General features: G+C 38.8%; 2 protein-coding genes across 3 annotated transcripts in view; one reads left to right on the top strand and one right to left on the bottom strand.

Annotated features, from left to right (window-relative positions):
• PPP2R5A (protein phosphatase 2 regulatory subunit B'alpha) overlaps nucleotides 1-15,680 on the top strand; it is a 92,249-nt gene extending 76,569 nt beyond the window's left edge. The window contains exons 5-13 of the mRNA XM_067729017.1: nucleotides 1,282-1,412; nucleotides 3,691-3,750; nucleotides 4,675-4,783; nucleotides 5,816-5,869; nucleotides 10,967-11,017; nucleotides 11,306-11,425; nucleotides 11,514-11,641; nucleotides 12,571-12,672; nucleotides 14,470-15,680. Coding sequence (XP_067585118.1) covers nucleotides 1,282-1,412; nucleotides 3,691-3,750; nucleotides 4,675-4,783; nucleotides 5,816-5,869; nucleotides 10,967-11,017; nucleotides 11,306-11,425; nucleotides 11,514-11,641; nucleotides 12,571-12,672; nucleotides 14,470-14,602 — 888 coding nt within the window. The 3' untranslated portion in view covers nucleotides 14,603-15,680. The remainder of the gene's footprint in view (nucleotides 1-1,281; nucleotides 1,413-3,690; nucleotides 3,751-4,674; nucleotides 4,784-5,815; nucleotides 5,870-10,966; nucleotides 11,018-11,305; nucleotides 11,426-11,513; nucleotides 11,642-12,570; nucleotides 12,673-14,469) is intronic.
• A 1,162-nt stretch (nucleotides 15,681-16,842) lies between these two features.
• Nucleotides 16,843-21,779, bottom strand: part of PACC1 (proton activated chloride channel 1) — a 47,460-nt gene continuing 42,523 nt past the window's right edge. The window contains exons 7-8 of one of the 2 annotated variants that reach the window (XM_067729018.1): nucleotides 20,151-20,258; nucleotides 16,843-18,491 (exon numbers count right to left, since the gene is read on the bottom strand). In XM_067729018.1, the coding sequence (XP_067585119.1) occupies nucleotides 18,330-18,491; nucleotides 20,151-20,258 (270 nt within the window). In that variant the 3' untranslated portion in view covers nucleotides 16,843-18,329. Of the gene's footprint in view, nucleotides 18,492-20,146; nucleotides 20,259-21,779 lie in introns of those variants that run through there. The other variant, XM_067729019.1, reaches the window with a different exon arrangement.

The raw sequence follows: 21,779 nt of genomic DNA, 5'->3' as shown, positions 1-21,779 counted from the left end.
TGAGTGTCTTAAGTGAATAGTTTAGCTATTTTAATTAGAATAATTTAAAGTGACTTAATTAGGTATATTAACATAAATTCTCATACTCTGTGGATATTTTTTGCTGGAGCCACATGCAGTACTTAATAATCTAGCAAACAACAAATGCAAACTATAAGCCAGACACTTTAGGGTTATATAAATGTGACTAAAGTCATCACTACTCTCAAAGAATACCCACTCTTGTAGAAGAGATACACATGTAAACAATTACATATAATTCAAGACAGAATGGAAAAAGAACTTAAGGTTCAGAGCATGCCATCATGACTGTAATTATCAATCCCAAAGTACAGAACATAAAATCCCTTGACAACTTCATAGGTAATTGTATTCTATAAAGAGAGGTTTTGTATATTTTTTCCTAAGAAAATCCAGTGTTTCATTTAAAATACAGTAATACTTTTTTTTGACTGAAGAATTTCAGTTTCTTTACCGTTTTAAAATGGAAATTTGAGCTTTTGATTTTAAATTTTTCAAAGATCTATTTGTCCTGCCTTTGCTGAAGAGTTGTGTAGAGGTGTAGGAAAATGCTGATTTGGCCAATTTGAACTGGTTTAAAATTTTTCAGCCATTTGCTAAGCTGACTTTAAATAAAAATCTGTAGTCTCATCTTTTATTTCAGTGTTATTTCATGAATGATTTTCACTCTGTTAGCATATATCTACCAATATTTTACCTATTAACTAAATATTAATCTTTGAGCTGTTGGCATGGTGACTTGAATGTTTTTAGTGTAAGATCACAAAAAAAAAAGAAGCCTTAGTTTGTATAAATTTGCCTAGTAAACTAGAAATACGCATTTGTGCATGTGTATTTTTTAAACTTCATTTATTTAACAATTTGTGGTCTACAAGCTTAAGATTCTGTATGTAGTTTTGACATACTATCAAAAAACATTTAAAAATCTCTCACATTTCAACACTTTAAAATTATGAGCCGTGTTTAGTAGTCAGGAGTAGGTCAGCATTTTAAAATGAGTGGCAAGGCCAAAAAACAATATTCCACTTCTTGAAGTGTTTATATTATTTATTGTGTGTCATTTTTCAAAATGAAATTAAAAAAATACTCCATAAGCTTTTCTTTATTTCATTATTTAGCAAGAATAAAGTCAATCTGATGAGGCAGAATCTTTTTAAAACTTTTAAAGCTTTTGTGGATTATCTTAAAATCAAAATTAGAATAGAGTGAAGTTTTAGCTCGATTATTTTTAAAAAGTAATTTCTCAGATTTTTTTTAAAGCTCCTGGAGCTTTTTGATAGTGAAGATCCCAGAGAACGCGACTTCCTGAAGACCGTTCTGCATCGAATTTATGGGAAATTTCTTGGATTAAGAGCATTCATCAGAAAACAAATTAACAACATTTTCCTCAGGTAAATTGGTTGTATATTCATATACAGCACTTTTTTTCCCCTTCCATATTTTCTTTTTATTCCAGTTCTTTTAGGTTAATTTTTTTAAATAAATTTATTTATTTTATTTATTTATTTTTTGGCTGCATTGGGTCTTCATTGCTGCTTGCAGGCTTTTCTAGTTGCGGCGAGCGGGGGCTACTCTTTCGTTGTGGTGCACGGGCTTCTCATTGCGGTGGCTCTCCTGGTTGCGGAGCATGGGCTCTAGGTATGGGGCTTCAGTAGTTGTAGTGCGCGGGCTCAGTAGCTGTGGCTCGCAGGCACTAGAGCACAGGCTCAGTAGTTGTGGCACACAGGCTTAGTTGCTCCGCGGCATGTGGGATCTTCCCGGATCAGGGCTCGAACCTGTGTCCCCTGCACTGGCAGGCGGATTCTTAACCACTGCACCACCAGGGAAGCCCCTTTAGGTTAATTTTTTTTTTTTTAACATCTTTATTGGGGTATAATTGCTTTACAATGGTGTGTTAGTTTCTGCTTTATAACAAAGTGAATCAGCCACACACACACACGTTCCCATATCTCCTCTCTCCCGCGTCCCCCTCCCTCCCACCCTCCCCATCCCACCCCTCCAGGCGGTCACAAAGCACCACGCCGATATCCCTGTGCCACGTGGCTGCCTCCCACCAGCTATCTACCTTACGTTTGTTAGTGTATACATGTCCATGCCCCTCTCCCGCCCTGTCACAGCTCACCCCTCCCCCTCCCCATATCCTCAAGTCTGCTCTCCAGTAGGTCTGTGTCTTTATTCCTGTCTTACCCCTAGGTTCTTCATGACATTTTTTTTTCTTAAATTCCATATATATGTGTTAGCATACGGTATTTGTCTTTCTCTTTCTGACTTACTTCACTCTGTATGACAGACTCTAGGTCTATCCACCTCATTACAAATAGCTCAATTTCGTTTCTTTTTATGGCTGAGTAATATTCCATTGTATATACGTGCCACATCTTCTTTATCCATTCATCCGATGATGGGCACTTAGGTTGTTTCCATCTCTGGGCTATTGTAAATAGAGCTGCAATGAACATTTTGGTACATGACTCTTTTTGAATTTTGGTTTTCTCAGGGTATATGCCCAGTAGTGGGGTTGCTGGGTCATATGGTAGATCTATTTGTAGTTTTTTAAGGAACCTCCATACTGTTCTCCATAGTGGCTGAACCAATTCACATTCCCACCAGCAGTGCGATAGGTTAATTTTTAAAGTCTGAAACTTAGAAACTTAACTGATAGTATTTGAGTCATTTTTAGCCTGTTTTATGGATATCATTTGATTGCATCTAACTCTTTCTTGTAACTTCTCATCTAAATGGATAGTAGTAATGAAGACAGTTTTAATAGATAATACCAGTGTTACTGATGTTTAAAATTTATTGAGAGGAGAGTTTGTCTGGTTATGTATTTGAGCACTTGTTTAAAAAATTTTGTATAAATACTATTTAAATCAGTAGCTCTTGGCAGTATTTTCATTCAATTTTCTGACAAAGCTAATTAAATTTATCTTTTGACTACTTTATCAATGAAATCTATTGATTAGTTGCTTCAGATTAGGAGATTTTGCTTTAATACCCAAATTTCAGGTTTGGTTTGTTTGAGTTGACAATGTGGCAAAATTAGGCTAGCATTTTCACACTGTAACAGTCAGAGATGAGAAATATTGCCTCCTCTAGAGAGATCATCTTTGTCCAGCTCTCTGTCGTTCTCTCTGGGGCCCTGCCCATCATTTATGGTATCTGCCCTGCCTATCCTGTCATCATTTGAGTCTATGACTCCCTACTTTAAAGGCGACCCTAATCTTAGAAAGCTAGTCAGCCTGTGTAGTTTAGGCTTAGAGAAATTCTGAGTAAAAGTGGCTTTATTACATGAGTCCTTTTCTCTTAGAGTTACCTATGTATGAGTAGAGGTTTCCTATTTTAAAAAGTATTTCTTTGAGAAGACCCATCTTTCTTATAAATTTTAAAGTAAAATAAAATATTCCAGATGAAATTATATTGTTATCTTAATATATAGCAAATTTTAGCAAAAGTATATGTGGTTTAATAGGAAATAGACCTTTTATAAGATTGCTAAGAAGTAACTGATTGGGGGCCAAATGGCTTACAAAGAATTCATTCCTAAAGTGTGCTTGAACATTTCGTATATTTGCCCCTTAGATTTCTTTGTACCTTCCTACATCTTTCTCTCAGTTTAATTTTCTGATGTTTGATTTTTCTTTATATCTATCTTTATTTTAAATTTAGGTTTATATATGAAACAGAGCATTTCAATGGTGTTGCTGAACTCCTTGAAATATTAGGAAGGTAGGTCAGTTTTTTGTTCTTTTTAAGAATTAAGTAACTTTGAATGCTTTCTGTATTAAAATAGCTGGGATTGGAGAAATTATTTCATATTTTAGAGTTTGAATATATAGTATAAGGCATAGTTTCTCAACTGAATTCTTATTATAGCTTTTTAGGGGGTCAGCATATTAAAATAGTGCCATGCAAGACATCTGTTTCAGAATAGACTTGTGCTTTTGAAGCTGTGGCATATTTTATGCCTGATCTTGCCAGACTGCCTCAGAAACCTATAGGATCTGCTTGGGAAGAGATGAAATAAGTTATAGTGAATATTTGGTGAAGTTACAGGAATTCTTGTTCAGGTGTTGATAGATCATTCCTGTACATCTGTTCTTTTTAGAAGAATCTACAGCCTTTGATTTTAGTTTATATGAATATTTTTGCCTTCCTTATTCACCACATAGCAGTATTAACATGAGAGAAGTTTAGACCCTCTATTTATGTTTAGACAATGGTTTTTGTCTCCTCTGTTAATACTTAGAGAATGATTATGGAGAGAACTACTTCTTAATTTCAGATCTTTCAATAAAGTAAGAGAAACTACCCATTTACTTTAGAATATATTGAAAATTCTAACAATATTGTGATATTGACTCTCCGGTGCTTTAGAGAAGAAAAATAAAGGCATGAATAAGTGATAGACTTTATAGAAAACATAAAGTTGCTTACTGGGACATTAAATTGGCAGTCCTCGTTTTCTTTTGGGATCACTGAATGACTTAAAGGAGCAGACTTCATAGTGATAGTCTAACGTAGTTTGCAGATGAGTAAGTCATTCAACACCAGGACTGAAGCAGAGCAGTTCCTAGGTACTTGGGGATGTAATAACTTTTAGAAATAAAGTAGTAACTACGTAACCCTTCCCCTGCCTTTTTTTCCCTCCAGTATTATCAATGGCTTTGCATTGCCACTGAAAGCAGAACATAAACAATTTCTAATGAAGGTTCTTATTCCTATGCATACTGCAAAAGGATTAGCTTTGTTTCATGCTCAGGTAAGTTGCAGGAGATTTCAGGTGAAATGAATGTTGTTTCAAAGACTGATATAAAGGCAGAGAAACTGAGAAGTATTGAGGTGGCAATTTTAAGTATATTTAAGCAATTTGCTTTTGTAAGTTGCCCAAAACAAATTTTTACTATATCATAATTTTTAAAGCATTGTGATATTTAGTGTTCTTAAATAAGCTGAATGAACTGTAAGTATAGATATAGGAAAGATCAAGTTCTGTTCTGGTCCAGGCCCTGACCTAACTCACTGTGTGACTTCGATAAATCCCACATATCTGCAGAATGTTCCATCTAGCCTCAATGACCTAGTTAGAGAATGGTTTTAGTTTCCTCCATTAATACTCAAAGAATAATATCATATCGGCATAGGCGTACATGTTAGAAACATGCTGAAAAACTAAACTGTTAGCTCTAGTCTTATTTCAGTCAACTTTATTTATCTGTGTAAGTATCTATTAATTTAGTGTGCTATAGTTTACACTTCTGATTTGTAAGACAAAGGCAGTGCTTTTAATTCCCCAAAGAACTGGTCTGCCACCTAAATGATATCGAAAGATTGATATGTCCAACTACATTTTCTTTAATATTTCAGTTAACTTAATATTCAGAAGTTACTACTGAAAAAAGGATTTTTTTTTTTTTTTTTTTTTTTGGCGGTACGCGGGCCTCTCAGTGCTGTGGCCTCTCCCGTTGCGGAGCACAGGCTCCGGATGCGCAGGCTCAGCGGCCATGGCTCACGGGCCCAGCCGCTCCGCGGCATGTGGGATCTTCCCGGACCGGGGCACGAACCCGTGTCCCCTGCATCGGCAGGCGGACTCTCAACTGCTGCACCACCAGGGAAGCCCAAGGACATCTTTTTTGAAGTAGAAGTTACTTGCACAATTATGAGTATATTCATTTTTATATATTGCGATAAAGTTTGTCAAAATGAGGTAGTTTTGTTAGCTAAATATAAAAATCCTGCATTACTAAATGTTATTTCATTCAGTAATATTTATAAACTGTCCCTTGTATTTTAGCTAGCCTACTGTGTTGTACAGTTCCTGGAGAAAGATACAACACTAACAGAACCTGTAAGTGTTTTACTTATTTTTATGTTTTTGGTCTACATTGTAGCATTTTATTTTAGCTTTCTTTATTCCCTTATAGAGTACCAAACAGTAGTAGTAATATATTTTAAACTAAAATCATTTGGAAGAAGGAAAGTGAGGTTAATCTGTATTCAGAGAACAAGATTGGGATGGGGAGCTCTCATGAGTTATAATATATGTCTTGAGTAACTTAAATGTAGATTAAAGTTAATATATAGTAGTTAAGATGTGTGAGGACAGGATCAAATGACTACAGTGAAATTTTATATACATGGTACCTTCAGTGATAGTCTTTTTAATCTTCATTCACCTTTTGAAATTAAAACATACTTTAAGGGTCCCAAAACTATTCCCTTGAGTTTTGTGTTTTCTTTAGAAATAGGATTTCCCCTCTTATTAACGGTAAACCACATGATAGGGATTGAAAACATTTCCTTGCCTTTGGTGATTAAGATATAATCTAGGAATTAAAGATTGTTTACTTTATGAATCAACATAGCAATTCAGTCTTTGAATTCTGCTGCTTACTAATTGTCTATAATACAAAGATTCAGGAGAGAATAAAAATGTTATCATGAAAATTGAAGATTTAAGAAAAACATAAGTTCAGGGAAAAACAGAAAAGGATAAAAACATAGAAAACAACATTTTAACCTTGGTGAAGTAAGTATTTTGAGAGAGTGTTTTCTAGGTATCCTAAATATTTAAACTAACAGTTCTTGAAGAATAGCAAGGGGTTTGAAGGATTTAAATTGTATGATTTTCTTTATATTAGAGTTTTCTGAGGCTAGGGGCACTTGAAAAAAATTATGTACTTAGTGTTCTCCCTTTGACTTGAGCTTTGTCTGTGTAACGGAACGAAAGATATTTTTCCACTCCCTGATGTTTAGAGTTTTAGACTTTTTAGGCTTGCAGTTCTTTCTGGAAACAACTAAAAACAGTTTTTAAAGACAAATAGGAGAATTAGAAGCCCAGTATTTACATGAAATCACATAAACCTCTAAAGTGAAGTAAAACTTAATGCAAATCCATGATAACTCTCATTAGAATTGAGACAAAGAAAACCCATAACATGGTTCATGCTTGGTGAATAATAAACAGATATAAATATAATTAAGTTAATATGGAGTGGATCGGGGAGACAGCTGATTTCTTTTTATAGAGTAAAAGGTTAGGGAGAGAGATGAGGGCTGGACATTTGGCTTAGATGAGTTGGGTTAATAGAAATAGGAGCAGCATGAGGAGGTAAAATGTCCAAGTTGACAAAGGAAAATATTTTTCAATTCATAAAGATCTGCAGATACAGAGATCTTGTAATTTCTACTATAGGCCATTCTAGCACCAAAATTAAGGCCATAGTACTTGGGTTTGAGCCCTAATACTCATTTTCTAGGAGCCTGGCGTTCATATCAAAGCTTCCTACAAATTTTAAATAAGTCAGAGCTTTAGGTAGTTTATTACATTCTTTATGTCCCTAGATCTTCTATTGAAATTATTTTATTTTCCAAAATGGAAATGACTTTATTGTTACTTCCACTTATGAAAGTAGTGTGTTAATTTGGTTCACACAAGACAAAATCATAAAGCATAATGTGGAGGAAGTTCCTTAAAATCGGATCCCCTAAAGATAACCATATAAATAGGTGAATATATTTCTATAAATTTTTTTCTGTACATATATTTATGTATAGGTTAAACAGTGGGACAGTGCTGACTAGGTTTTTTCACTTGTCAATATAATGTGGATACCTTTCCGTATTAATCTGCTTCATTTTTTCACTGGTCACATTAAATTCCATTATATGGATTATCATAACATATTTAATCAATCCCCAATTCATGGACACTTGAGTTATTGGAGTTTTCATTGTTAGAAGCATGTTGCTGGGTGTGGGGATGTTTTAGGGTATTGGAATTATTCTGTGTCCTGTCCGTAATGTTGGTTACAAAAAAAAAAAAATCTATGTGTGTATAAAAAACCCTGAGAACTGTACACCAAAAAAAGAAAATATTTTACTGTATGTAAAATTTTTAAAAATTACTAAGGGGGGAAAGTGGTGGTGGTGGTGGTGGTGGGATGACTTGGGAGATTGGGATTGACATGTATACACTAATATGTATAAAATGGATAAGATAATAATAAGAACCTGCTCTATAAAAATAAAATAAAATAAAATTCAAAAATTCAAAAAAATATAAAACCAAATTACTGAAATTAAAACCGTATTGCTGGGTCAAAGAGTACAGTGTGGGAAGGTGCCTATTTTCCCTTATCAGCCAGTGCTGAATATTGTTTTAAATTTTTGCTAGTCTAATAGGTATGAAATATTTTAATTGGCTTTTTAAATTACAGCCATCCTTTTATATGGTTATTAGTCATTTATATTTCTGTGTCCTTTGCCTACTTTTAAGCCTTTGCCTATTATATTTTGCAAAATTTTTTACCCATTTGGAGTTTTCCTTTTAACTTTGAATATACTGTTTTTAATATTTGCCTTTTTAAAGAACTAAAAATTTTTTATGTAGTGGAATCTATTCATCATTATGGCTTCTGGCCTTGATGTCATGCTAAGTAAAATCCTTCTACCCTTTGAGATTATAAAAATACTCTCTAGTATCATATTCTAGTTATTTTATGGATTTAGTTTTTACGTGTAAAAACTTTATTCCATCTATAATAGTTTCCTAGGGCTGCCATGACGAATTACCACAACCTTGGTGGCTTAAAATAACAGAAATTTATTCTCTCACAGTTCTGAAGGCCAGAAGTCCAAAATCAAGGTGTCGGCAGGGCTGCACTCCCTCCAGATGCTCTAGGGGAGATTCCGTTCCTTGCCTCTTCCAGTTTCTGGTGTCTCCAGGTGTTCTTGGCTTGTGGCTGCATCGCTCCAATATCACATTGCTGCCTCTTCTTCGGTCTCTCCTCTGTGTTATCTCTTACAAGGATACTTTTCATTGGATTTAGGGCCCACCCAGATAACCCAGGATGCTTTCATCTTGGGATCCTTAATTATATCTGTACAGACCCATTTTCCAAATAAGTCACATTCATAGATTTCAGAGATTAGGACATGAACATATCTGGGGGCCACCATTCAACCCACTCCACCATTTGAAATTGAAATTTTTGTGTGACACGGGTAAGGAATTGTTTTAGTTTTCTATTGCTGCATAACAAATTATCACAAAATTTCGTGGCTTAAAACAACAAACATTTATTATTGCACAGTTTCTGTGAATCAGGAATCCAGGCGTGACTTAGCTGTGTCCTCTGCCTCAGGGTTTCTCACAAGGCTGCAGTCAAGGTGTTGGCCAGGTATAGGGTTGCATATAAAGTCTCAGATGAGGAAGGATCTGCTTCTGAGTTCACGTGACTGTTGTTAGCATTTGGTTCTCAGATGCTGTTGGCCAGCAGCCACCCTCAATTCCTTGGTACTTGGGCCTTTCCAACATAGCAGCTTGCTTTATCAAAGCTTGCAAGACAAGAAGGCCCCTAGAGAGTCTGCTCATAAGATGGAAGTCACAATCTTTTGTAAATTTCTCATGGAAGTGACATTCTGTCCCTTTTGCCACATTCTGTTGGTTAGAGGCAAGTCAGTAGGCCAGTCCACACTTCAAGGAAGGGCTCAACTACACAAGAGTGTGAATTCAGGAAGTAAGGATCATAGGAGATCATTTCAGGAGTCTGCCTACCAAAGGAGCTACATTTTTTTCCTAACTGGTGAGCCACCAGTTCAAGTACCACCAATTAATTGACTAATTCAGCTGTTTCCCAGGAACTGAAATGCCGCCTTTGTCATATATTAAAACCTCATATATACTTGAGTCTGTCTAGATATTCCTCTGTGTCATATATCTTCTCTGTCAGTTTCCATGCTACCTTATTGTTCTAATTATTTTTCTCTGATTATTGTAACTGATACTTTGTTTTAAAAGGTATTGATTTTTACATACTTATCTTTTATCTGACCACATATTGAATTTTCCTACTCATTCTAGTAATTTTTCATCTTTTAATATTTAAGCGGTATATAATTATCATACACTTAGACAAATAAGTATAATTCTGATATCCCTTTTCAACATTATTCATCAGATTCTTATCTTACTGGATTGGCTCCAGAACAGTGTTCTTCCCCAGTTTTAACTTGGATGAGTGTTCATTACTAGACAAGACCAATAACTAAATTTACTTAAAAGGCTGTCAGAGATTTATTTCCACAAAAGCACCAGGCCCAAATGGTTTTACTGCCAATTTCCAAGAGACCATTATATAAGTTGATTGCTGATGGTTTCTGATAAATTCTTAGTTCTAGCTTACTAAATTGTTATCAGAATATATAATCAATCAAAAAATCAAATAACTGTTCAAAATCTTTTGAGATGATCATACAGTTTTTTTTCCCCCTTTTAACCTATAACTATAATGAGTTGAACCATCCTGGAATTTCTGGAATAAGTTATTGGGTAGGTAGCAGCATTCTGTTAATATACTGTTATATTTGGTTTAATACAGATTTTTGCAACTATGTTTACTTAAATTCACAATCGCTTGTTTTGTTGTATTTGGGTTATCAAGACTGTGCCAGCCATGAAATAAATTGGGAAGCTTTCTGGCTTTTTTGGGTGCTTCATAATGGTTTAAATAACAGGAGTTATCTGTTCCTTAATTTCTCCTTAAAATAACCTCCCTTCCTCACCCCACCAAGTCATTATCTCATACTTTATTTTCTTAGTAGAAAGTAGCACTTACTACTATTAAAATTATTTTATTTATAAGTTTAATTGCTAACTTATGTTGGTCTTCCTGCTTCATGAAAATCAGGGACCTCCTTCTGTCTTATTCATCAGTGTGTCCCTGGCACCTAGAACAGTATCTGGTACAAAGGCACTCAATAAGTATCTGTTGAATTGGTAGAAGTCTAAAGCTGAGCAGAGTAAGGGGATATACATAGTTATTGAATACTGTTGTTCTCCTTCAGAATGAATATTGATATTATCACAATTATTTAAAATTTCCTGAGATTAACCAGCTTCTTTGCTTAATTCATGCTAAATAAACTTTTCCCTTTTTTGCAGGTGATCAGAGGATTGTTGAAATTTTGGCCAAAAACATGCAGTCAGAAAGAGGTGCATTTCATTCAACAAAAACAGTGCATTTTATTAGAACTTCTCAATCTCAGGGCTCTAAACCATGCTTCTTTGGGCTGGGTGTATCATCACTGCTACCAAGGGGGAGATGTTCTGTGGGGATTAGAGAGACTTGGTAGAATATCTGTACATCATAGTAAATTGCGTATACTGTCAAGAGTTTTTTCATCCACTGTTTAATTTGTAGGTTAACCTTCTCATTTGTGTTTTCTATATTAACATCATGTAATTTGTCATGTTTCTTAAAAGAAAATTTTTTTAACCTAGGTGATGTTTTTAGGAGAAATTGAAGAAATCTTAGATGTCATTGAACCAACACAATTCAAAAAAATTGAAGAGCCCCTTTTTAAGCAGATATCCAAGTGTGTATCCAGTTCTCATTTTCAGGTATGACGTTTTCAGTGAAGCCGTTTTTATTTTATACTATTACTTCTTTTCTCTTTTAGTTTTGACATTTCTAAATGTCTTTTTTTAGGTTGCAGAAAGGGCGCTGTACTTCTGGAACAATGAATATATTCTTAGTTTGATTGAGGAGAATATTGATAAAATTCTGCCAATTATGTTTGGCAGTTTGTACAAAATCTCCAAAGAACACTGGAATCCGTAAGTGTCTTTTATGTTGATTGTGTTATTTTTGTGTTTTTGTTTTTTTGACCCCTTTGTCATTTGATCTCATAACTCATACTTATGAAACCTGTACAGATTTGGAATTGATCCCAAGGTTAACGTCACATAGTTTTATTCTATTCTGCACTGTGTTTTATGAAGTTGTATGTGTGTCTGTATGTTCTGGGTTTTTTTGTTGTTTGGTTTTTTTTTTTTTTTTTTTTTGAGCAGAGAAAGGTTTATTGCAGGGCCAAGCAAGGAGAATGGGTGGCTCTTGCTCAGAAACCCTGAACTCCTGTATGTTCTTAATTTCAACTTAGAATTGCAAATCTAGGGACTGTCTGGTGTGACATTCTGTACTAGTGTGTGGTTAAACCCTGTTGGGGAGACCAACCCAACATCTGCAGAGGATGCACAGGCGACTGTGTGCTGCCAGTATCCAGTCTCACCTCCATAGCTGGCCTAGCCCAGGGGGAAGCTTCAGTGCTCAAGGTCACATCAGTGATGTTTAGATTGCATACATTCTAAATTCTGTAACACCCTTATCCTGTGTTTTACTTTTCTTCTTATAAGTTATGGTAATTGGATCTTTTTCAAATTTCTTTTAATGCTGTTACTCAGGGTTTGTGATAGTAGACTCTAGAGCAGACAGGAAGCTGACCATAACATTTTTAGGGTTTAATCTAAGCATGATACAGTGGGAAGGACTGTATCATGGAAGGAGTTTTGGAATCAGACCGACCATCTCTACTACCACTGGCTGTGTGACCTTGAGCAAATTACTAAACTTCTTGAACTTCAGTTTGTCAGCTCTAAAATGGATTGACTGAGTCAGCTAGCATCCAACCCATTTCAGAGATGATAGTGTTACATTTCCCATCTGTTAGTAGCATCAGTAACCCAGCACTGGCTTGTTTTCATTTTAGGACCATTGTAGCACTGGTGTACAATGTGCTGAAAACCCTCATGGAGATGAACGGCAAGCTTTTCGATGATCTTACTAGTTCATACAAAGCTGAAAGACAAAGGTATTTGACATTTTTATTTATAGACTTATCTGTACATTTTAGATTAGTTGAATGTGATTGAGTCCAATAAGGTATTCTAAGTTAAAATTATGTTTAAGAAGCCAATTGCTGCAGTAGGATGAATTGAGAGATTGGGATTGACATATATACACTAACACGTATAAAATAGATAATTAATAAGAACCTGCTGTATAAAATAAAATTCAAAAAAGAAAAAAGCCATTTACATTTAGCATTTCAATTTGAATGTCTCTAATAAGTACTTTAAAGTCATTTCCAGGTAAACTCCTAATGGTTAGATTATGATTTTAATGTGGATCATAAATTCTGTTTATCTCATTCTGAGCCTTAGACTTTATCAGTATGATAACATCTGCATTGTGAAATACAATTTATGCTGGATTTTAAATACTATTTTACATAATTATTTTCACATTTAGGAGAATTGCTTTTGTCCACATGGGCGTCCATAGTGAGCTTATTCTTCATCTGTTCCCTGCACAATAACTTGATAGTTTTTAAGCTTCACATTTTAACAAAGTGGTATTTTAAAGTCAGTATAGTTCCCTTTGGGGAAGGGGAGACTCATATAAGGATATTTCTGTGGCTGAGTACTATTACTGATACTTTGTTCCTTGCAATATATATTTTAGTGAATAAATGGTCACACACATTAGCATTTAGGAACTTGGCTTAGTGATTACCTCTTTTTGAAAATTTCATAAATTACTACAAAATAATCTAAAAATCACTTCCTTCTCATATATTTATTTCAGTTTCAATAACTGCTGTACCTGAGCCTATTTATTTCTAGTAAGTGTATTAACTATTCTGTTTGGAAAAGCTGATCTATTTTGACTGTAAGTTCCTAGTCCTGGTTTTCTGGTGGCAAGTAGAGAAAGGATCTCTCTTCTTCAAGGCCATCCTAGTCCATCAGTAACTAACTCAATGCATTATTTCTTTTAAATAGCACCTTTCAGGCAGGAATAGAAATTAGGTACATAGTTTGAGTCCCAGGAAGCAATGTGAAGAAGGAAAAATGACTAGGATCATATGAAACTTATATTTGAAAAATGCATATTTCACATAACTAAGAGCGATCATTATATCTTACTGGCTGCGTAAATCAGCACTTTTGTCCCCTTAAAACATATGTAACTGCAGAACGGTAAGCCCATGGTTTTTTCACATGTTCATATAGCCCTTCAGAATAGTTTGGTCCAAGTTATTCAGAAATGTTCTCTTTAGAACTGAAATTAAGTAGTTGAAGCAGCATATTTTGAGTTTTGCTTTTTTAGAGAGGTTATTCAAACTTTAAAGTCTCCTTCTGACATGCAGGAGACAAGACATAGTAAGACACAGACTGGTTGGCAGCTAGCGACGTGGAGCCAAAAGGATATGGCTTCCACCTGGAAACGGCTCCAGGCTGACTCGTGGCCAGCCCTTCAGTCTGTCGGCAAGACCCCACTGCAAGGGGTTTACTGCAGGGGGTGACTAAGTACTTTGCCAACCATAAAGCACAGATGCCACAGTCGTGGTGGTGGTGGTGATAAAATGCAGGGAGGGAAGGCGAACGATAGCTTTCAGTCGGTACAGGAGCCACACGGATGTGGTATTACTCTCAGGAGATGAAGATGAGTAACGCGGTGCTCTAGGTAATATACAGTCTCAAATGCTTTAGTAGAGGGATTTAAGTGAAATGTGAGTGAACAGTCTGTTCTCCAGCCAACTGCCAAACAGCATGTTTCTTCAAGCTCTGAAATAAAAGTTTCTAACTGCAAAAGTCTTGATTTACAGGGAGAAAAAGAAGGAATTGGAACGTGAAGAATTATGGAAAAAATTGGAGGAGCTAAAGCTGAAGAAAGCTCTAGAAAAGCAGAACAGTGCTTACAACATGCACAGTATTCTCAGCAATACAACTGATGAATGAAAAAAGCCTTCCACCTCCGTTGGATAGGTGGTTTTGTACACTTTTCTGAAATACGTAAAAATTATGAAACCTCATCAGTATAATTAAAAGGCCAATTTTTTTTCTGGCAACTGTAAATGAAAAAAAATATATGGACTCAACATAGCTCTGTGCTATATCATGGCCATAGTATATTGTAACCTTTGTCTAATCATTGATTTGTGTCCCTCTTCTGAAGTTTCACAGAAATGAATGAGCTTTATCATCTGTGATATGAGTGAAATCATTACGGGAGTGGTAAGAATCATGACTTGAATTCTGTCTGGGTTGTGTTGCACATAGATACAGTAGAGTCTGCTCTGTGTATTTTTCCCTTTGATAACGTGCTTTCACATTGCTGCAGACCTTAGTTACATCCCAGGACAAAGACTTTCCTAAAGTAAAACTAAGGTGTAATTCTTATCCTTCCCTTCATCTCTCCCAGAAATATGACGGAGGGAATTACTTGCCCCTAAGCCTTCCTTCACAGAGATATTACTGTACTCTGGAATTTGAGCAAAACCTTAAACTTCCAGGCTTTCTAAAGCACAAATTATAAATAAAAGCTGGGAACGTAAACCAAATTCTTCAGATCGATCCTTATGGACATCCCCCTTCATCTGCAGCTCCCCAGAGCGCTGAGCACAGATTAGTGGGGGCAGTGCCGTGAACACAGCCTGCCTCTCAGTTCATTCCTCCTCTTCCTCCCAAAGGCTGAAGGCAGGGCCTTTCCAGTCCTCACAACCTGCCCTTCTCCAGTACCTCCTGATGCAGGGATGGAGGCTTTGAGTCCCACGGTGTGGTGATGCAGAGCGCTCATTGTCACTGCCTGGCTTTGTGTAAAGGAAATGCAGTAGGCTTCCTCTGTAGGGTTCTGAAAAAGCTGACTATAGAGAAGTCGTATATGTTTCTACTTGGTCAAGTATTTTCTCACATTTTGTTATCAGAGTACCATTCCAATCTCTTAACTTGCAGTTGTGTGGAAAACTGTTTTGTAATGGAAGATCTTTATTGGGGGATTGAGCAGCATTTAATAAATCTATGTTTGTATTTTGCCTTACGTCGACTTTGCTTTTTTTCAGCACTAAGGTTAGGTGCTCAGAAGAAGCCTGCCCCCCTTCATTCATACATATATACATACGTACGTACGTACATACATACGTGTATATAGAGAAAATTTTAAGGCAAATTGCAGGTTGTACACCAGTTAAAGACTAGGAAGACTGTGTGCCAGAGTCGAGTGTTCTAGCCATTTACCAAAGTATATCTGTTGTATAGAATTTTCACATAAAATTCTAAGTTCTAGGATATCCTTCCATCTTCCTTCATGTCCCTTTACGTTTGGAGGATGGGTTTCACTTACCTTAAATGTGTGTACATATGTACATAGTTTTAATGGAAATAGACCCATGGGATTTCCCTGGTGGTCCAGTGGTTAGGACTCCATGCTTTCACTGCCAAGGGCCCGGGTTCGATCCCTGGTCAGGGAACTAAGATCCACATGCTGCGGCCAAAATAAAATAATAAAATGAAATAGACCTAGGAGGATAAATCTCAAAATCTATAATAAGTAATAACAGCGGTGTTTTTTATGGGGGCAGGGAGATCGTTACAAAGTTTTCAACTACTGGTGTCTGCTTCTACTCTTTCACATCCACGAAAAACAACTCTAGCACACTATTCCTAGGTCACCGTGAAAGCACCTCGTTCTGCTCGCCGTGAGACCAGGAGAAACTCCTCTTCCTTTCGGGACATGGCTCCTATCTTACGATGCTCTCAAATGGCCGCCACCTCAGCCGTCCAGGCCCAGTGCTCTTGCCAGATGCTGTACACTCACCTAAGGCCGGCCGGGATCACTGACAACGGGGGGCAGCACACGGAGAAGGAAAGGGTGACCCTGCTACAGAACACAGCAAAAGGCAAGCCCCAGCCTCCCCAGAAGAGACGGTTGGGTCTAAATGTCTATTTTGTGGACGGTCTAGGCATACATTCAGAGTAGATTCTGGCAGGCTGCAGCTAACAGCTGTTGTGGAAGAGAGAGCTAGAAATGCCCACTTCCTAATTAATTAGCTGCTTACTTGAAAGCACGTTCAAGAGGTCTCTCAACTTTCTACAGTACAGGAAGTACAGTTTTAATATGTTCATTGGAGCAAATTTTGTTAGCTATTTAATATTAAAGTGGTGTGTCATCTTTAGAGAGAATTTAAAAATACACATACCTGTTTTTCAGTGCTGTTAACGTAAGCTTTAATGCCTGGCTTTGCATTTGCCTTACAATAAGATTTTATAGAGACAGGACCTAGGCTAAAGTTTGTACCTGCTTCTGTGCCATAGAAAAATAGCAGGGAATATTTCCTTACACAAGTTCACTTTTAATAATTCAACCAAAAACCACAGTTTCTTGCTGCTAACTAGATATGAGATTAAAATTGCCCCACTCATACACTTGAGTTGTTCTCTTTGAATTATCTAAAACCGGGTTACAAAATTGAAGAAATGCTGCCAAGTCCTCTTTGGAGGCAAAGGGCATGTAAATAATTTAAAACTCTGGAAATAATCTTCATAACCTTAAATCAGCCAATGGCTACCGTGTGAAAAATACCCAGAGGTTACTCATCTCTGTCACAGGCTGGGCTGAAAGCTCTGAGGGTCATCCTGAGGGCCCCTTTCTCAGATGGGTGGGGGGTTTGTAGGACAGGAAGAGCTAACACAGCTTATTCATGGGGCTTTATTGTCACTTCCTGACCACCTGCCATCTATCGCCTGCCCACCTTGCCCTTCCCTGGACGTGGTCATGATGTACCTCGGGAGTCCAGACCCGTCCATCGTGGAAGTCCAGGCTCACGCTCCCTTTTATTTGGAGGTCACGGAATGAAAGTGTACTGGTGCCTATTGATTTAGCAGATATGCATACTGGCACACTGATTCCTTTTGTATTAACCTAACTTTTATTCACCTATTAATGAAATCATCAAAATACACTGAGTAGGCACCTACTATGTACACATGTCCTAGTGTTTTTGTATGTTAATCAGTCCGAACTCACACCTGCATCAACCAACATTCTAGCCAGACAGGTAGGTGGCTAGTCAGTCCACAAGAGATCTAATTACTAGTTTTTCTAGTAGCTTTAAAAAAAAGTCTCATTTAATATTAAACAAGAGAGCGTGTCAGGGGCTGGCAGATGGCACCAGAGACGTGAGGGGTTTTGCATTCCTCACACACGGTACACCGGTTCCACAGCATGACCTCCACACCCAAAGAAGTCACTGGTGGGGGAGAAGAAAATCACACTCTCCTGTCCATTTAAAAAAATCTCAAGAAAAAAACCTAAGGTCAGAGCCTTAATCATCCTGTTAGACCTTAACTATACACCAAACCGAGAAGGAAGGCAGCTTCCAAAAACCTTCAGGAAACTGGATTATATCTAATTCCATCCTCCACACACCCTATTCATGTCATATGTCAAAAAATGTTCATTAATAATTTAAATACTTAAATAACAGTTAAGGTCATCCACTGGATCTGTTCCATTGGGCTCTAGACAGTCTCTCTGAGGACCAGTTAGAAGCTGCAGTGTGACAGGCAGGTCCCCAGCAAGGCTCGTTTCTTCAAGTGAGGACAGGATTGCTGGCAGCTAGGTTTACCAAAGCAGAAGTGATGAGAACTTCCATGAACTCGGGCAGTCCTTCAAACAACGCAAGCGACTTCAGCTTATGTGGTTCATTACCTGACCTCTTTTTTTAAGGTACCTCTTCCTAATTTTGATCATCCACTTCACACTCAGTTTGGCAAATTCTGCAGCTTTAAATAATGCCAAGAAGGCCCCACAGAGAAGAGCGATTGTGTTCCAAGGATTGGCGGTGATTATCTGCAAAACAGAAACAAACACAAGTTTCTCTGTTGGCTTCCGTTTTTGATTTTCAGTGTTATTGTCAAAGAGCCCCTCCAATTATTGAGGCAACAAGAAAAACAACTGGTTTCTAAAACTGCCATAACTCCATACTTTGTCCATAGCTCAGTTTGAGGAGAAAAATACTAATCCCTCCCTATAATAAATTGATCCTGAAAGAAAAAAAATTTTTTTCAAAAAGTTCTGCACAAATAAGGTTCAGTCCTGAGCTTTAAATTTCTGGTTTAACCCACAATTGTGACTGACCCTGCTTTGAAACAAATCTCCTCCCAACTGTACACCCCATCTGTACAGTCAGTTCCTGTTCGCTTCCCATCTCACAGTGACTCTCCCCTCCCCTCCCATCCAGTCCAGCGACTGCCTGTCCTCCACTCACCTCATGGACTCCTGCCTGCAGATGGGCCCCTCCAATTTGCCCTGCCCGGGACGCTTTCCTCCCACCTTGAGTTACTAATCCTTCCAGGCCCCTCACAGCTTCCTCTGACCACTAAGCCAAAACCCTCTCGAGTTGAGCAGAGAGATTTATCCCACAAACCCCTCTGGCAGGTCCTTACTGTCTGGAATTACGTCCTTTACAGCCCAGATTGTTTTCTCACTGACTGTGCAACTCCTTCAGGCCGAGGTCATGGCTTGTCTGAGTTCCCCGCTTGATAAACACACAGCACTTCTTTAAGACCCAGTTCAGCAGGGTGACCTCAGGCTCACTTATGAAAGTTACACCACCACCACCAACCACCACCACCATTTAGGACAGCTGTGAAGCTGAGGGACGACACAAGTCAGTCGGCCTCGGGCTCGGGGCTTTACTTGGCCCATAATAGGACTTCATACTGAACACAGTAGGTTAAAAAACGTTGGATCACACATTTTACATGTGGAACTGAAGGCGCTCATTCTTCCACGTGGAGTCTTGATTCAGGGAGTCTGCACATGCCTACGTGTACACGGCCCAGCCAGGCCACGACTAACAGCGGTGGTGGGATCATGGGGCACATCCACATCACAGAGACCCTGCCTGTTTGAGCCTCAGGTTTGAAATGTCTTCCCCCAACCCACGAGCACATCAGGACATACTGTGATGATCTACACAACAAACAGTATCAGATCTGGGACTGGCTCTGGTAAATGGCGTCTCATGAATGTTCTTTTGGCAAAGCCGTCCCATCACCCCTCCCCTTCTGAGGTGGTGAGTCTGGGACCTGGCATCAACTGATGCTCTCTTAAGTTCTGATTAGTACCTTTCTGCTCTGATTTACGACTCTCATCCTACAGAGAACCAATAAAGAAGAACGGCTTCCAACAGCAGTAATCTAGATTATTAGCTTAATGCTTTCTACTTAGTTCATTCACTATCACTACCCAGTGGCTACGCTGGACTAAGCACCACGCTGGACACCAGATAAACGGTGAACAAAGACGAAGCCCTCACACTCACAGCAACGACAGTCCAGGCTTAAAGATGAGATCAATTAAACACAAATGATATAGAAAATGAACGTCATAAGTACAAAAGACACAGAAATCTGCGCTATGACAGAAGATGAGGACGGCCTGCAAGGATGCACCAACATGCCTTGGGGTGGGAAGTCCCCTCTCAAGAGCGGAGATAATACTCACATCTTGGACTTTCTGGATGAAAGGATCTTTCCATTCAAAGACCACAAAAAACAACTGAGCACTCTTTTCGGCCGCTGGCCTCTGGTCAATGTAGTTAACCACACTGGTCTAGGTAGAGAGGAGAGAAAACAGTGTTACAGCGCTTCTGCATCCCTTCCTGGCCAGGGCCACAGCGAAGGAGAGGGCAGTTAGCGGAGCTGAGACCTCGGCTCTCCTCGCACCATCTTTTGGAGGGAGAGAGCCAAAAACCTCCTCTACACGATATCCCGAGACTGGTCCCAGAGCCAAGGCTTTACGTTGGTTTCCATCATTCTTTGAGGAAACGGACAGGATCTGGGGTGCACAATAGGTGTTTTGGATTGTCACTGAAATCTGTCGCTAGGCATCTGTACCTGATTAAACCATTCTCAAAGTACTGTGTAAGACTCACAACTAAAAGCCATAAAAATTCCAAATGTCAAAATACTTGACCTGAAGAGCTGAGTATTTCAACCCTTCCAGTCTGCAGGGACCAAGTACAGCCTCGCAGTTCCGCCCAGCTGAGCACTCCCTGGAAACACACGGTGAGCAGGCGTGCTTGGTGAGGCCTGCTTACAGCTTCTACAGGGGCTGTGAGGTGAAATGGAGAGCAGACGGGTTCCAGAGTCTGGCTGGGCCATCCTCTGGTCTGAGCCTCTGCTTTGCTCTTATAAAATGGCGGGACAAAATGCCATTTGGGGGACATTTTTTGTCTACTGACTTGTAGAGAGGCTCTCATGAAACAACACACAGGAAAAGCATTTTAAACTTTAAAACATGATAGAAAAACATTATAAATTTTTTTAAAAATTTTTTTTCAAAAGAGTTCACATCCCCCACCAAAGACTTCCAATGCAGATGATGCTGAGAGGCACACAAACATTCTACAGTGCACAGGAGTCTGGCCCGCCGGTTTCAGATCACAGCTAGAGCTACCAGGAGAGCCGGGGTAGCCTGGGGAGACCTAACTGTAAGGTGAACACACTGAGTCTCCCTTTCTCCGCTGATTTGGGGACCGGATGAGAAAGAACTTGGAGTTCTTGGAGAAAAGTGTGGCGTAAAAGTCCGGGAGATGACAGTTATCTTACAAAATACGAATAAGCATCTACTGCCAGAGGGTCGTTGCCTAAGGCAGGAAAAAAGCCCTGTCCCTCTGAAGAAAAATGGCTTCAAGCTGTTCCCAAAGGCCTCCAATCTGGAATCGTCCTAGGAGCGCGGCGTGGGGAGGGGCAGACCCTGACGAGAGCCCGGCTTCCATCCACCCTGTCGGTTGGAGTGGGTCCCTCTCCAAGCCAGCCCTTTCCTAAAGCTGCCCCTCGGAGTCCAGCCCAAATGGAAAACCTCCAAGGAGGAGGAGGGGATGCGAGAACAGAGCTGTCTCCTCGCTGCCTCTGCAGGCACCCAGCCACCGACACGCGGGATGGCCGGGCCCTGGGCAGGGATGCTGGCAGGATGGCAGCACCCCTGCAGAGGTGGAAGCCCCACAGGCAGGGGTGCGGCCCTGCTTTGGGTGGTGACTGCCTACCAGCCCTTCTGAGGCAACCAAAATGTCCCGTCCCTCCATCCCTCCACACCCGGTGCCACGCCTTCTTCCAACATCCTCTCCAGCTG

This window comes from Pseudorca crassidens, chromosome 2 (genome assembly GCF_039906515.1).
Source record: "Pseudorca crassidens isolate mPseCra1 chromosome 2, mPseCra1.hap1, whole genome shotgun sequence".
Taxonomy (NCBI): Eukaryota; Metazoa; Chordata; class Mammalia; order Artiodactyla; family Delphinidae; genus Pseudorca; species Pseudorca crassidens.
The sequence above is the reverse complement of the archived record's forward strand: the minus strand, read 5'-3'. Positions and strand labels throughout refer to the sequence as shown.